Source organism: Mastacembelus armatus, chromosome 16 (assembly GCF_900324485.2).
Source record: "Mastacembelus armatus chromosome 16, fMasArm1.2, whole genome shotgun sequence".
Taxonomy (NCBI): domain Eukaryota; kingdom Metazoa; phylum Chordata; class Actinopteri; order Synbranchiformes; family Mastacembelidae; genus Mastacembelus; species Mastacembelus armatus.
This window is the reverse complement of record NC_046648.1, coordinates 23,243,356-23,259,863: the sequence shown is the minus strand read 5'-3', so window position 1 is coordinate 23,259,863 and position 16,508 is coordinate 23,243,356. Positions and strand designations below refer to the sequence as shown.

At 43.0% G+C, this 16,508-nt stretch overlaps 1 protein-coding gene and 1 long non-coding RNA gene across 13 annotated transcripts in view; both read right to left on the bottom strand.

Moving 5' to 3' along the window:
- cspg5a (chondroitin sulfate proteoglycan 5a) overlaps positions 1-6,472 on the bottom strand; it is a 42,736-nt gene extending 36,264 nt beyond the window's left edge. For all 12 annotated transcript variants that reach the window (XR_003296228.1, XM_026316527.1, XM_026316530.1 and 9 more), the window contains exon 1: positions 5,962-6,472. Coding sequence is in view for 11 of the 12 variants with exons in the window: in XM_026316527.1 (XP_026172312.1) it covers positions 5,962-6,058 (97 nt within the window). In the remaining variant the exon portion in view is untranslated. The remainder of the gene's footprint in view (positions 1-5,961) is intronic.
- A 2,644-nt stretch (positions 6,473-9,116) lies between these two features.
- On the bottom strand, positions 9,117-14,481 carry LOC113136673 (uncharacterized). The gene is made up of 3 exons (XR_003296282.1): positions 14,437-14,481; positions 11,592-11,802; positions 9,117-9,247 (listed from the first exon to the last, which is right to left on the bottom strand). It is a non-coding gene; the product is annotated as an uncharacterized LOC113136673 (long non-coding RNA).
- Positions 14,482-16,508: the final 2,027 nt, after the last annotated feature.

The window sequence follows — 16,508 nt, the reverse complement described above, 5'->3', positions numbered from 1 at the left end:
TTCCCGCTGGGACAATAAATGAATTCTATTCTTCTCACCACACCAGAGAAAACAGCATCACACAAACTAAATTAATCTGGTTCCCTGATAATCTGTCATTTTGCTGAACCTGGTTTGTTTGTGTGTGTGTGTGTGTGTGTGCGTTCACAGATGCGTGTGATGCTGGACTGAATGCTAATACGACCGTCTGCAGCAGAAGGGGAGGAACGAGGGGCGTGCACGTTCAGACGGAGAGAAGCTCTTGCACGAGCATGAACTCAATGACTCGCTTCAGCCAAGACACACAAGCCGGTCTCACACCTACATCACTACACACTCACAGACACACACATAGATAGATGAAAGCAGCAACATTAACAGCAAGATAGCCAACACAAAGGTTGTTGCATCTTTTTGTCAGCCTGTCTCTCACGCACTCACACACAAACATGTAAATTACCGTTCAAGGGCACCCAGAGTTGGAGAACAATGCCAACTCAGCAGAGCTTTAAAAAAAGAAAGAAAAGACACAGACTGTATCCTAATTGTTCGTCTTAGAGTAGGAAGGACAGGAGCAGCCAGTCACTGTCAGACTGTTCATGGACGTTTGGCAGGTTGTGTAAGGACCACCTGCCGAGGACGACAACAACAGCCCCCCCCAATGCAGCTGTCACACCTGTGAGTCAGAGCCACAACAAAAAAACACCTGGACAACAGCACGGACGGAGACATGGAGGAGGAACATCAGCACAAAGGACACTGCAGCATTTCTCCAGGCTGATACTTAATTTTCTCAGGTGGTGCCACCTTGCACACTTCCACACAGGGGTAAAGGGTTTATGCGAGGACTGTATTAAAATCTGGTTTGAAAAACACAGCATTATGAGCAACAACACTCAGAGCGCAGAGAGCCGTAGCCATTCGTCTACTGCAGTTTCTCTTCATTCTGCTGCATTTGCTCATATTCCCAGAAACACTAACATTGTTTTGGCACAGCTTCATTATATCCACCCACATCAAACATGTCTATTGCACCTGGATCAGCTGTGATCCTGGTTTTCACACACCTGTTTCCAAAAACAGCGACTTCTTTATTACCAGTTTGGTTTTGCCGTATATGTTTTGAAGCTTTTGGATTTTCTTTGTGAACATTTTACCGAGATGTTCTGCATCAACATTTATTGACTTGAAATTCATAATATTGATACAAATATAATTAAAGGTGCGTTTACATTGTGCATAAAAAATTGAATTTCTGCAACACAGAACTGAAGCTGGAGTGCACAGGGGAAAAAATAGAAACATGACAACATGGAAAATCCATTTCCAGGTTTTTGATTATTTTTGTGAAGTGCCCAAGGGCATTGTTAGCTCAAGTTACATAGCCAGTGAGACACAAAATACGATAACATACAATAAAGTAACTCATAATTTAATAGCTTCAATTTGTGGTTAACCCACAGTAATAATCTAAACACTGGCAGAAATTTCACACAAGCACAGAGCTTGTTGGGTGAAACCAGGTTATTTTAACAGCTTCTTCTGCAGCACAATGAGATAAAAATCCCCTGAGTCAAAAATTCAGAGTAAACTCAGAGTGACCTTGAAAACATGGTTTCTTCATAATTTGCACGCCTTTTTTTTTTTACACCGCTAAGAGAACAAGGACAGATCATTTGCATTTGTGGCTCCATATGTTTGTTGAGGCTTCATGTGACTGTTGTTGCACAGATCATTATAACTATCTTATAAAATAAAATGTAAAAAAGCCTCAGAAAATCACATCAGCCCATAATGAGACAGTGACTTGACGTTTTTAGCAGTAACAGCTGTTGGAGGAGGAACATACTGACAAGCTGGTGCAGAAACTTGAAAACTTCAGGAAAATCAAGATGTTAGTGAAAGTTAATGTGTAAATAGAAAACGACTTGTGATTCCAGATTTTCTGTTTGAGAGGATCTTTAGGTGGAAACCAGTCTGACACTGGTTTACCTTTACTGCATCGTTTTTATCTGCTACACACAAACTGTGGTTCAGCTCTGATGCTTTTTCACAAACTGCAGTGACTTTGTTGTACGAGGACATTTGCACCTCAGAGGGAGCTGAACCACAAACAGCTGGTCGGGCTGAGCCTGTGGCCACCTTCAGTACGCACGCTAATACCGGACCGCAGCCAGGACCAGGTGGGAGGATATTATAAATGAGATTAGGATCACTTAGATCCACAACAAACAGGTTTATCTGGGATAGGACACAAAACTGCCATCACTGATCCCAGTTCAGCGCTGTGAGAGAAGTGTCTTGTCGCTCTTTGTTCCTCAGGGAGGAAAGACTCAGCATCTGTTGGTGGTTCAGTCCAAAACAGCCCACATCAAAGATTATTTTCATCATCCATCAGTTTATTCTATCAGACACCAGAAATAAACAAATAAAGCAGAAAATCCTCCGAGTTGAGAAGCTCACACCAGTAACTGTGGGACCATTTGACCTGGGAAAAGACTCAGTTAATTGATAATGAAAACTGTCTTAAATTATATTAATCAAATTATTGTCACTGATTTAAACTTAACTCTGTGGGACAATATGATGATCTGACCAAACATCAGTCAGTCTGTGTTTCAGCACAGCAGGAACATTGTGTTTTCAGCTTTTCTATTGTCTCAAAGCCAAATCAATTCTTACGTCAAACTAACATTAGATTCCCAGTAAGCTGCATCATTTACTGTTCTGCACCTTCTCTACACGTTGGTTTCTCTACACTTGGCACAGATATGAACTAGATTTGTTACTAGTGTGTAGCTCTGTTTATTACTAATGTCACTATTCTCAGTCATTTATGCAACGTTATCTCACTGCTGTTTTTTTTTTTTCCAAATTACCTGTCACCCCACAAGAACAGCAGCATTAGACAGTGCTGCAGAACACTGGATCAAGTTCTTACTTTTAGCATATAAATGATAGTGAATGATGTGGACTGTGGTGGAGCTACAGTGAGGGAAGGATTATGGTTTGGTCAATAAACTGTGGTCAAGCTGGGGGTCAGGTGCCAAAAGCCAGTTCTACTTCTGGTTCCAAGATCAGAGACAGCAATGAGGTTTTGTTTTTATGAAGGTTCTAGGTTCTAATGGAGCTTTGACCTTTTCACACTGTTTCCTTTCTCCAAGCAGCTTTGACATGAGTGCCACAAACCCCTACTCAGCTTCTGGTGAACAACACAAGTAAGATTTAAAAAATAAAAATCATGCACAGTAACACTGACTCTGAGCACAGCTGCAACCAAAATGTTATCAAGGTAGATCTTAAATGATGTGTGACGTGTCATAAGGCGACATAAATGCCACAGTTTCCTTCAGTCGATAAGCTCTGAGACAAAACACACACATCTACTGGAAATCCAGCACATTATACACTGCATGAAATTGTTATTCAGAAGACTTGAAGTCCCCACTCAAATAATGACATCATCTCCAAATTAAAGCTGCTAAAGACAGACTACACCCACTGCCAGTGGCTTGGACACACACACACACACACACACACACACACACACACGCACACACACGATCACGACTTCCAGCACGTGCCAAAACCAAACGAACATTTTGAGCCTTAATGAAATTCAAAGTGTGAACACATTATGGTGGTGATATGAACACGCTGTTCTGCCAGGCAGTGTTAGTGGATGTGTGTGGTTTCCATGGCGACAGAGAAGATGCATAGGAAAGAGCGCAAACCGCCAATAAGCCCGAGCCATAGATGACATACATTTTTTTTTTTTTTTTGCAATAAAAAAGGCTGGACTGGGTTAGTGGTGTCACTGAGGGTGGATTTGGCTGGAAGATTAACCCCAGTGCACATCAAAGATAATCTGTCATTCATCAGATCAGTCAGCAGCCCAGAGGAGGAAGATGGAGGGAGAGGAGGAGGGGGAAGATGGAGGGAGAGGACGATGATGGAGGAGGAAGATGGAGAGAGGGGAGGAGGAGGAAAATGAAGAAAGAGGAAGCTGGAGGAAGAGGAGGAGGATGGAGGAGGAAGATGGAGGGGGAGGAAGAGGAGGAAGAGGAGGAGAGCATGGGAGAGGCTGTTTGCCCATGAGTTTATATGCAGAAATGAAAAACCACCATCAAGCGCTCATTCTCCACCTTCACTGCTCATGGGGGAGGGGAGGTACAGTGGCATAAACACAAAAGGTGGAGGACTGCAAATGACCACTGAAGAAGAAGCTGACAGGAAATGATTCTGGTCAGCTGTTATGGCTGTTTGAGCCTCACTGACAGATGTTGAGCATGCTGCCATCTCCATGCATGACTGGTGAAGCGAGATTGGGTGTGTGTGTGTGGAGGGAGGAGCAGGCTCAGGTCAAGGTGGTCTAACACCTTTGTTAACTTAGTGAGCTGCTGTGGCCAGAATGAAAAGAAACAAAGCTCCTATTGAGGCTCAGGTTTGAGTTTGAGGGTCCAACAGCGGAAAGTCCAGGAACCCAAGTCTTAGGTCCAGCACCCATCTCCACTTAAAACCTGCAGAACTGCTGTTTTCTGCCTTTACAGACTAAACAAGACAAAGTGTTTATTGGTTTATTTATTTACTGATGCAGGTCTAGGAAAACCCAACAGGACGAACTGTTTCCTCCTGCTGCTGCTGCTGCTTTCACACACTGACATGAGGCTGGTTTTAACCTCATGTACCAACAGAACATCCAACTATTCTCTCACATCTGTTTAGGGACCAGTGCAGCTAAAACAGAAGAAAGACCTGCAGCAGGATGATGAGAGAAACATCATCTGGTCGGTGTGTTGAATCATGTGCTGCTCTTCAACTAATGGCAGTGTTTTTCTTTTAAAAAGCGTCCAGGTGGAGATTTAAAACACACACACACACTCCATGAATTTGTACCAGTGCCATGAAAACAATCAGATTATATTTAGATTAGATTCAGATTATTCGTGCACGCTCCTGCGTTATGAAGCTGACGGTAACGCAGGCTCAGAGGAGAGAAAGCCTCCGCCTGTTTCAATGTTTGCTCGGGTCTATTTTTTCCTCTGTGTATCAGAATGTCCGCGGATCCTTCATGATTTATTCATGAGGTCCTCCGTCCCTAATCCTCGCCTTTGTGTCGCTGTGGAGCCTCCAGGGATCCGCTTTACTGCATCGGCTCCAGTCTCTCTCCCAGTTCCCCAGTAATATTGCTACACTGGTTTGTGGTTAATCTGTAAGTCTCCAAATGTGGATTTAGTGACCCGCTTTTGCTGTAATTGCCTCCTAAGATTAATGCCCGATCGTCAGGCTGCTCCTTTAGGGTTTTTTAACTCCCCCATGATTGAATCACTCAGTGTCTCCAATACTCAGATCATTGTGATAAGGTTTCTTCATATTTTCGGGTATTTCTATGATATTTGCGTGACATCGCCTCATTTCCTAAAGAGGGATATGAGAATATTCCCATTATTGTCCTGATGAGTGTGTGTGGTGTCCAGTGGGTTAACGCTGACCCCGCTGTTACCTCCTCGGGTGTCGCTGTCATTTTTACAGGACTCGTTGACTTGTGTCTTTATCGTGACCTAATTTTGGTTTATCCGGTTTTTTAGTCTTTGTATAACACGATGTTTACTTTTTATTCTTCTTAACTTGGCTTTTTGTCTCAGGTGTCGATATAAACATTTGGAAATCTGTGATATTTAAAGCTCTGGTGTTGATAAACGCGCACTAGGCTGACCTGTTTATTTTGAACATGCAGGAAATGAAAGCTGATGAGAAGACTGGCACCAGATCTCACTGAGTAAAGGCGCATAAATACCAACTGAATGAGAAGTGCTTCCTAACCTACAATCCGAGGCTCACTGACCTCCTTTCTGGCTGCCCTGTGGGAGTGTTTGGGCATCCTGAACGCGCACACGCGACGTGCTGCTGCTGCAGAAAACCAAGCAATGCATGTGGACGTTTTTGCATGATTAAAGTGCGGGGCGAAGGGCAGTCTCTTACCGTGGACAGATACCGGGATCAAGTGCAGCGCCAGGACGCACGACAGCAGCGTTAGTCTCCAGCATCCCGGGCAGAAGCTCGCCTCCTTCCCCTGCATCCTCGCCGCGCAGTGCTAGTCTAAGACGATCAGACAAAAAGCAGAAGAAAAGCCCTGATCTGACAGTGACAGAGTTCAGAAACGTTGCACAAGTAATCCGGACAAGCAGGTCTGTTGATTTGCGTGCAGTCTAGACTCCAGCCTCCCTGCGCTTCTCCTCCATAGCCGCTTGGTCTCCGCTGCTGCTTCACTTTAACACTGAGGCTGGTTACGGCTCCATCGCCACAGCGCAGCGCTCGGAGATGGCGAGGCGAGGGTGGGGGTGGTGGTGGTAGTAGAGGCGGGGGGTGCGTCTGGGGGCGCAGACGCACGCCGTGGCTCGGCTTGGCTTGGCTTGGTTTGGTTTGGCTCGGAACGGATCGGTGCTGTGGGCACTTTGTAGCTGAGAGGGAACAGACGCACGGCAGCGCGCACGGCAGCCTCCTCATCATCTGGGGTGGGGAAAAAGGATTGTTGATTCCCCCTCCTCCCTCTGTCATGCTGCCCTCCTCTCTCCATCCGACTCATTTCCCCCAAACTTTCCCTCCTTCTTCCTCCTTCACGTTTCTGTTCTTCACTCTTTGTCTTCCTTCCAGACATTTTACTTCTTCCTCAACTTTTTAGTCTTTCCCAAGATGCTTCCTTTGCTTTTCTTCCACATTTATTCTTTCCTCTCATCAAATCTGCCCCTTCTCTACCTGCTCCCCCTCAGACACTTCTCCTCCTCCTCCTCTCTGCTTCAGCTAATTTTTCAACTTCCTTTTCATTTTTTCCCAGAAAACCTCTCCCCTGCATATTCCCCAAGATGTTTTCTTTCCTCCTCCACTCATACATCCTTCCCTTTCTAATACCTTTTGTTTTATTGTCCTTCCATCTAATTTTCATTCTCTCATTTCATCTTCCTGCTCTCCCTCTTCCTTCACTTCCCAAACCGTTTCTCCCCTTCTCATCCTCATTACTTCATTTTCTTCCCCTAAAACTCCTTGTGTATCCATCCTCCCTGCACCCTAAAACTTTCTCTACTTGATTGTTCTTCAGTCCACATTTTCCTCTGTATTAAACTTTCCCTTCTTTTTAGACGTCTGCTTTTCCTCCTCGATCCCCTTTTAATTTCTATTTCTTCCATCTTTTCCCTTTTCTTGCTTCCTTTGCGTCAGACCAATCCTAACTCGCCTCCTCTCATCTTTTCTCATGATGCTCCCCAGCATCCTTCCCTTTTCCATTTCTCCTCTTTTCAGTTTTCAGCATCTTTTTCCTCTTTCATTCCAAAAATAAGATGTTCTCTTTCCTGCATCACTTTCCTTGGCTAAAAACTTTCCTGCTCTAGGTGTCTACAAGGTTTTGTCCCTCTCCAGAGACATGTCTGTCTCAGCTCAGACTTTATTCATCTTCCAAAAGGTTTTAAACCTCCTTTACCTTTTCTAAAGATTTGTTTTTCCTCTTGTATCTTTTCTTAATCTCCTTCTCAAGATGTCTTAGTTCCTCTTCCTCCTCCCACATGTCCTGACACTTTTCCCATCTTTTCCACCTCCTCTCTCGTTTTCCCAAAGTGTTTCCACCTCCTCATTCTCCCCCCTGTCCCAAACTCTTCAGTCATTTGCTATTCATCTGAAAGTGTTGGATCTCAATAATAGGGTGCACACTCTGGCCATGTCTTTTTCCCCCAAGGGAGACTGGTCTATTTTGAAGGAGCTTAACTTCATCGTTCATCACTGGCTGTGTGTGTCTCTCTGTGTGTGTGTGTGTGTGTGTGTGAGTGAGAGAGAGAGAGAGAGAGAGAGAGAGAGAGAGAGAGAGAGAGAGAGAGAGAGAGAGAGAGAGAGAGAGAGAGAGAGAGAGAGGACGAGACTGTGAGATTATATAAAAAAATAAGTTGAGGGCGTCAAAACAAGCAGCTTTGTTTAATGGTGTGACACAGAAAAGCAAACAAAAGGATGAAGAAGAAGAAGAAAAGGGGGTGTCTGGGTGAATGGGGTGTGGGGTAAAAGGGGGGCAGCACACAGTGATGAATGCCCAAGGGCCCCGGGGGTAATGATGGTAGAGGGGGTTGTGGGCATTCTTCTACACACAAATAGCATAAAGGAAGAGAGAGGGGCTGGGCAACAGGAGCTGTTTTGTGTGATTTGCAACTGGTTGTTTGTGCACATGTGCCTGCAGCAGCAAAATGCCAGATTTTTAAATTTTACATGCAAAATGTTCAGCGGAATAGAAAACGTGCTCAGTGAATTGAGAAAAGTAGGTCAAGAAGACATTTTGGTGGCTTTAGTCGAAAGAATATAAAATATTGGTGCTTTCTGGCAGAGAAAGATTTTGGGACAATGTGCATCTGAAACCTGCTGCCAAAAAACCCTGACAACGGTTTTCACCTGTCCTCCCCCTCCTGCAGCACACAACCATCACTTTATTCATTAGGACCACAATCAGATCACAGTCGCACTCCCGACCTTCCTGCTTTTATCTGATTTCACTGGACGGCTGGTTTCTCTGTCTGCTCCACTGTGAGATGAGCTGACAGCATTTCAGTTTGGCTCAAGTGTGACGTGTATGTTAGCGGCTTTAACATGCTCACAATGTCACATGCTAAACTTACGAGCATCTAGTTTAAGGGGTTAGCATGCTAGCACTTAGTAACTAGCAATAAAGAAAGGCAGATCTGACGGGACTGTCTCATTTTGCAGGGATTTGGTCAGAAATCAAAGTATGAAAAACTGAGCAATCACCAAATTCAGCCTGTTCAGCCTGAGAGGATCATGAATGTCTGCAACAAACTACATGACAGCCCAGAAAGATGCTGAGATGTTTGCTGCCATCACAGAACCACACGGCTAAAAACTCACAGCACGCAAATAACAACATGACAAAACCTGTGAGTTGTACCAGAATGAAGTTTACGTTAAAAAAAAAACACTAATATACTGTATATATCATGTTTTGCTGCTCACAATAAGGGAAGAAAGCAGTCAGGAACACAAAGCAGAATCGGACTGCTGTAAACTGTTCCTGGATTTAAATGTTCCAAATACAAAATAAAAACAAGATCAAATAAACCAAGACTTCATTCAGGATGTTCAGCCCACCAATAAAATATCAGACCTTGGAGAACGTGAAAGAGAAACAGTCCAGGACCAAAAAATGTAGATCAGTAATCAGACATTAGAACCAGGGTGTTCTGGCACGTTCACCAAACTGCTGTTGATCCACGTTCTGCTCCTGCACTGAAACAGTTGTGTCAATGGGGCCCAGTAGCACAAGAATGTGCCAGACACAGCAGGAAGCAGGAAAGAGGATGTGATCCAGTATCGAGGGTTCACTGTACGTACACACACACACACGTACTGTACCTGAACCTGAAGGCTGAATTTCTGCCCGACACAGAGACGTTTTCTAATGTTTTGCCGTCATGTCTGATTCAGGGTCACGTGCTGCTGTTCAGTGACAGTTCAGGCCAAATGTTGACTGATGTCAAATAGGGGACAGTGCTCATCAAAACACAGATTAGGGCCAGCTAATCCCTCTGGGTCACCCCGAGAACATTACACCCCCTTTTCCTCCCATCAGTGAGGGAATCATATTTTATATATATATATATCTATATAATTTATGGATTGTTTTTTTATTTGGGTATTATGGTATGGATTGTGAACTTGGTAAATTGCCGTATTTCTTAACCAAAACAAAGAAAAGGTGTGAAAGGCATCAGAGTAGCAAAAGTTTACACCAGCAAAGATGTGATTAAATCTTCTCATATCATCAGAATAAAATGACTCATTTGCTTGTGTGAACTCAGTGTTTTTCCATCATTCACAGTCCGAGAACTGGAGCTTCTTTGACTGAACACGACACAAAATGTGATGGTTTTCCTGGTTTATCATTAAACTGTTCAGATTTCTGAAGTAGTTTGCATAACATACTCACATGCACAGTTCTGTTCTTCACCTGCATGGTTCCTTCCTTCCTTCCTCCTACTCACAGACAGTGAAACGACAAACAGACGCTGGGAAACATTTAGCAGCGTCTGTTTCTTTATGGTCTGTATTTCTACCTTTGACAGACTTCACAAGTTTCCTCTCATTCACACAGACACAGATGGTGTAATTCATGGTTCAGTATAAAGTTCAGTGTCTTATTAAGACCTGGCTCAATCCAGCAACCCTGTAATCACACGGACGTCCCCTCTCTGTCTCCAGAGCGACAGCCCCCCCCCCCACTAATACAGCAGAGTAATACAGTCCAATAACAATAAAGAGATGGAACAGGAGAGGATGACTGTAGATTGGAGAGGAGACAAACACAGAGATGAGAAACGGACACAGGATGAGATTAGACCAGAGGACAGGATAGGAGAAAGGAAAGGAGACAAAGGGAAGGGAAGAGGGAGGCAGAGGAGGCAAGACAGGTATTTTCTTTTCCAATGCCAGGGTCTAAGGACAGAGGGTGTTGTATGCTGTGCAGTGTGACACCCCTTGAGGCAAAACTGTGATATCGGACTAGATAAATAAAATATGATTTGACGTCAGGACAAAGACAAATCAGAGTCGGAAGAAAGGGAGGAGGCGTCGTCCTACCAGCCCCCGTGGTGGCGTGAACCGCCGGCCTACTTCAGCCTTCTCCAGTTTTTATAATACACACTCACATACACACACACACTCACTGGCATCACAGTGCAGTGTAAGCCTGCAGCCTGTCAGACAGTGTTAGTGTCAGAGCAGCATTTATACCCTGCACACACTGCAGTGAAATGTCAACTATGGAAACGCACAAGACCACACACACCCAGAGAAACACACAATGAATCTGATATCAATGTATTGAAAAGGCATTTCCCAGTCAGCAGGATAAATAAAGGCACAGAGACAACCAGGTTTTGGGCAGAGGCACCAAACTCTAATATTCTGCACTGTTGTGTGTGTGTGTGTGTGTGTGTGTGTGTGTGTGTGTGTGTGTGTGTGTGTGTGTGTGTGTGTGTGTGTGTGTGTGTCAGTGGTTTTGCTCAGTAAATTATCTGCTCATGAATCAACGGTCTTGTTTGCAAAATACTTTCTAGTTTTGACACATTAAATAAAACACACATTTGATAGAGTTGGTTTAGTTGTTGCTTCCAGTTATCCCAGTATCAGCCCACTGAACCACCACCCACACCTCTAATCTGTGCCCGACGGACATCGACCATTAACACTGGCCATGTAATCTTCCTACATAGATACCTACATGAGTAACTGCCACAGAAAAGTGGTGACAATGCTGGACATGATGGTCTGAAAAACATGAATTTGACTGAAAATGACTGATATATTGTCCTGTTACCTGCTTTAAGATCTAAGTAAAACTACAGAAGTATTATCAGCTAAATTTCCTTTGGGTACAGTAAAAAACACTGCAGGTATTCAGGTATTTCCATTCCTGTAGCTCCTCGTGTTCAATCAGCTCAAACTGGGTTAAGTGCGTTGTTGTTTAAACAGATAAATAGGTTCATATTTTTGACCTGTTGCACGTTTTGCAAAAGTCACCAGGTGGAAGAGGCCGTTTCCAAGCAACAGCCATCTGATGAAATTACCTGTATGGTGGTGCAGGGGTCCTGGGTTATGACTGCAAAGCGTCCACATGTCATCACCGTGCCGGGGGCCTCATACACCGACCTGCCAGACAGAACGTTGAGTGCCACCGGGTCATCAGCTGTAACTATGGAGCCATCGCTATAGCAACAGGCTCCTCCAACAAAAGGTCATAGATCCAGCTGCTGCAGGACACACAGCTGGATGCATCGGCTGTTTGACACGATGGAAATCAGTCAGTCAAAAAGAGCAAATTAAACAAATTGTGACAAGAGAATCAGGCATAAAAACAAACGAGTGTGTTTATAATGACATTTGAAGCCTTTTAGTCTTTTACTTTTTTAGCTGGTGCATATTTGCAGATGAACTTACAGTGAACAAGCAGGAAATGAAAACCAAAGAAAGAAATTTACCCTCCGAGTGATAGAACCGCAAGAAATTTATATTCCCACAGTGTAACAAAAAAATTGGCATGTACACCTACTTTCTAACAATACCACAACGCAACAGGTCACAATTTATAAATCCCATCTGTCTGCCATAACAAACTGATTCATAAAAATAAAAAATTACAACTACACTGTCACACTCGGTTTATCTTTGTCTCCTGTCATAACCTGAAGCTTTGAGGGTCTGGCCTGTACATCAGTGCATGTAACTGCTCTGATCAGGTGGTGCATTAAAGTCATCACAGTACAGTCAGACGGCGATGACGTAGCTGTCAGTGTGAGGTAAGATGGAAGCAACAGATGCAGTTTTACAGAAGTTAAATATTTTCCGCACCGATCAAATATGTCCATTATTTCTATGGACATCCATCTCATCCACTGCAGCTTCCAGTTTTCTGCTGCTGTGTTCATGAATACAGTTAGTGACGTAAAAAGACCCAAGTCCCAGACATTAATTCCCTTATTTCAGATCTCCAATTATATTTTTGCATTTTTAAATTCAGGCCTGTTTCGAATCTGGTCCAGGTTCAGGTGTGGAAACCTCCTCCTAAAGAAAAAGTCATGGGCTTCATAATTCACCCTGTGAGCTCCATGTAAGTTTTATGGCTGTAGTAATATTTTTACTATCAGCTGAATAACAGACATTTCCCTGCTAACAGCTGCTGGTGGGGTTAGAAAGATGAAGTGAAAGATGAATCAAACCAGAGGCAGAAACAGAGACAGTGGCTTAGATGAAAAGTGGTGGCAGATCCAGTGAAGATGTGGGAGCCCTGAGGGAGCAGACGTGTTAATTATGAAACATACTGAGGAAGAACTGTCTTGACTTATTTATACAAAATAAATAAGTCAAGACAGTATATACACAGACAGTTGGCAGAATATTAGGTACGCTTGGCTCAGGTAGAGCAGGATAAACACACAGATGAAAAACTAGAAGACTTGTGCTCTGCTGCATCAGACGATATTTGTACGAAAGGTTGGAGCTTTTAACAACCTTATTAAAACCTGCTGCAGCTTTGCTTTGTTGATTTATTTACATGCTACACCAGCAGAGGAGCTGCATGATGAAGAAGGCAAAAAGATGCTGAACTAAGAGCTGAGGGAAATTAAGCATTTAAAGGTTGTTCACTGTCTCTAACGTCAACAACAGACGCACAATGTGGCCATGCATGTGAGGAGGAAACAGCAATAAACTTTTTGCTTCACACAGTGGAGACAAAAATACTAAATATTTTCCACTGCAATCCAATACACAAACATATCAACATTTTTGCAAAGCATCTAGGAATATGATAAAGTGCTGATACGTGTTTGTATATTATATAAACATAATGCAGAATACACACACATCAGCCAAAACATGACGGCCACTGACGGGTAAAGCAAATAGCATCGATTACCTCATTACAATGACAGCAGGCAGCAGCTGAACATTCAGTCCTTGGTGATATCACAACTCGCTGTTGAAAAAATGGTCCAACTTTTCCTCACAGCTACTGTTTTCACTCCTCTGGCAGATGTGTGCTCTATTTATGCACAATGTATTTACATAACATCATATACAATATAAAATATAAGATCAAATATAGGAACAACTTACTTTATTTATTATAAAGTAAATTATAACTATATCAAAAACTCTTAAAATCCAAGGATTTATTGCAGACTAAGATCAGAGTGCATGTCACTAGAGGTACAGACTCTTAACGTGGCTTCACACATTAAGAGTTTATGACCTTGTTGAGGAAACACTGACGTACGACCAAACCTGTCAGTCATCGTCAGTGTCAGCCTCAATACGACAGAGTCTAAAGAAAGAAATCCCAGCTTCAATAAAGACGATCAGACATCAGCAGAATCGTGGTGCACAGTCTTGTAACTAAAAGGTCAAAGTTTAAGCCCATGTGTCCAGTTAAAATGCCCTTGTGTACAACACTCAGCCTCTTCGTCCTCACTCGCTGTCAGATATTTTGAGTAGGCATCAGCAAAATGCAAATCGCTTCTTTGGCAGGCAGCGGGTCTGTTTTTGGCTTAAACTCTGGAAACCAGTCCAAAGCAGCAGCAGCAGCAGCTCACAGGTGTGAGAGTCAGATTGAAGACAGGACGTTTGCCCATTTGAGTTCTCATTCGTCTGCAAACGAATTAGACCAACACCTGCCAGCAGCTACAGGGATACAGTTGAGGTGGACGCCTCAAAGGGAAACTATCTCTGTAGAAGAGTTTTGGGTTCATACTTTATTTACAGTAAACAACAGCTGGTGTACTGGACAGAGAAACTGGTGTAGCCATAACACTACACTATAGGCTTTAGCAATTGGACAACTTTTCAATATGTTCACTGAAAAGTTGTGAAAGGACAAACTGCAGAGATCTGTCATTGACCAACATTAACACTCACCTGTGAACCGCTAACCACAGTAGCTCTCCAGCTGTTCCTGTGAGCCTGTGATTAAAAGAGCAATGAGTAAAATGTGAAGGGTTTAGCAATGGATACTGTGGAAACATGACGGCACAACATGGCCGCCTCCACAAAAGAGGACCCGCTCCCTGTGTTGAATTAAAAGGCTCATTCTAAGATTAAGAAAATACTAGGGTTGGTATTTTCTTGTGATTACACACTAATGCCAACATATTTATGAATACTATATTCCATTTCTGCTATTCGATCGCTTTAAGTATTACACATCAAACCTTTAAAACTGGGCACAAGCGCCTGAGGGGACTACACAGGATATAAAACTCGATCAATTTCAGTGACGACATGGCCTTTCCTCTAGCACCCCCATCAGGCAAAACTCTACCAAACCAGAGTCAGAGAGTTTGTCACTGCCCACACTCTTTCGATTGGAACCAGCCATGAAAATGACCATTAAGGTGCATTCAAACACAAAGAAGTTTAACTACTGCACAGTGTGTGTGTGTGTTTGGGTTTGGATCCAACAGCCAGTGCACCAACATGGCAGCTGTAATCTAACAGAGGCATCAACAAACCTCACTGGACCTTCTGCATCTTTCCAACGGTTTTGTGTCCAACTGTAAGACATCTACTACTCAGCAATGATACAGACAATGATACAACCTTAAAAAACAAAAAGGTTTGTTTCCATAAATGCAGGCTGGAGGACAAAGTTCTGTAGTTTTCCTGTGTCAACACAAGACAGCTACAGAGTCTCCTCATTGTGTAACTGTACAAGCTTTGTGTTGGACTTGGGGAATGGTGTCTCACCTGAATTACAGCTCTGAACCGTGTGTGTGCTATCTTTGTTCCCACAATGCTTGGTGACCAATATCTTTTCACCGGGTCATCTGCTCCCCAGCCCAGTGAGACTAATCATCCATCTCAGTCACATCCTTATGGTCAATCTGCTGGACAGAGAAATCCCCTCCCTTGCCAGGATTACCGGGATTAAACCGCGACAGGACCCTCGTTATCATTTTGCCTTCATGTGTCAACACGCAGATGCTAAGAGACTGAGGACATTACCTCTAATGTAGTAGAGGAAAGCAGCAAATAAAGAAAAGACAAGTACCTCAAATTTATATCTAATATAAAAGTGAATAAATAAACTAAGTTACATTTCAGCAGTGGGAAAGTAATTTGCCATCGTACAGATCTGCTAGTTTGCTGTTCAGGGCATTGATCGATTTCAGATCAATGATAAATCATATTAATACAAATTTAGAATTAATTTCAAGCCTGAACTCAATATAAAGACCCAGAGGAGATAACAAATGAACGACATTTCACCAATAATACGCCTGTGACGTCAACATAAACTGTGCAGTTCACACACTGAGACATTAGGTGCAGATGTTTTCCATCAATGTCCTTAATCCCAACACAAAGGCGAGAAACAGGCACAAATGGATAATCCACTTTTCTCCCCTGGAGCTGCAGTTGGTGAAAAAAAAAAAAACACCAACAGAATGACAGGAAATACAGATCAGCGGTTAACTTCATTCCTTTTCATGTTGTGGGGCAGTTTAACCGTCAAATGTGTTGTTTCACTCAGTGCGTGTGTGTCCAGGATTCAATATTTAGTGAATTCATTCAGGTAAGTCTCAAATATTCAAAACTATTCACAAAAATCACTTCAAAAAACTATTTATTAGCCACTTTGAAAAGATTCATGCCTCAACACTGAGTTTATCATTTTGGTTTGGTGTTAAAATCTGGTTTTGTCTCTTTAAGTAAAGCTCTTTGTAACATCAGTGTTATCAATGTAAAAAACCAAACTATATTACTGCATATAGTGGAAAGTAAACGCACTAAACACCAAACAGTTAAAATGACTACTGACACTTTAATGTGTAAATCGTTCCAGTCTAAAGATGCTATTTACATTAAATGCTCTTAGATTTTATAATCTAGTACGTTTAGCTGTGTAAGCACCCAGGACAGTCCGGTCCACAAAACATGAGCTGGAAGCTGAGAGGACCTGGAAAGCACTTGAGTTAATTCTCTGTGGG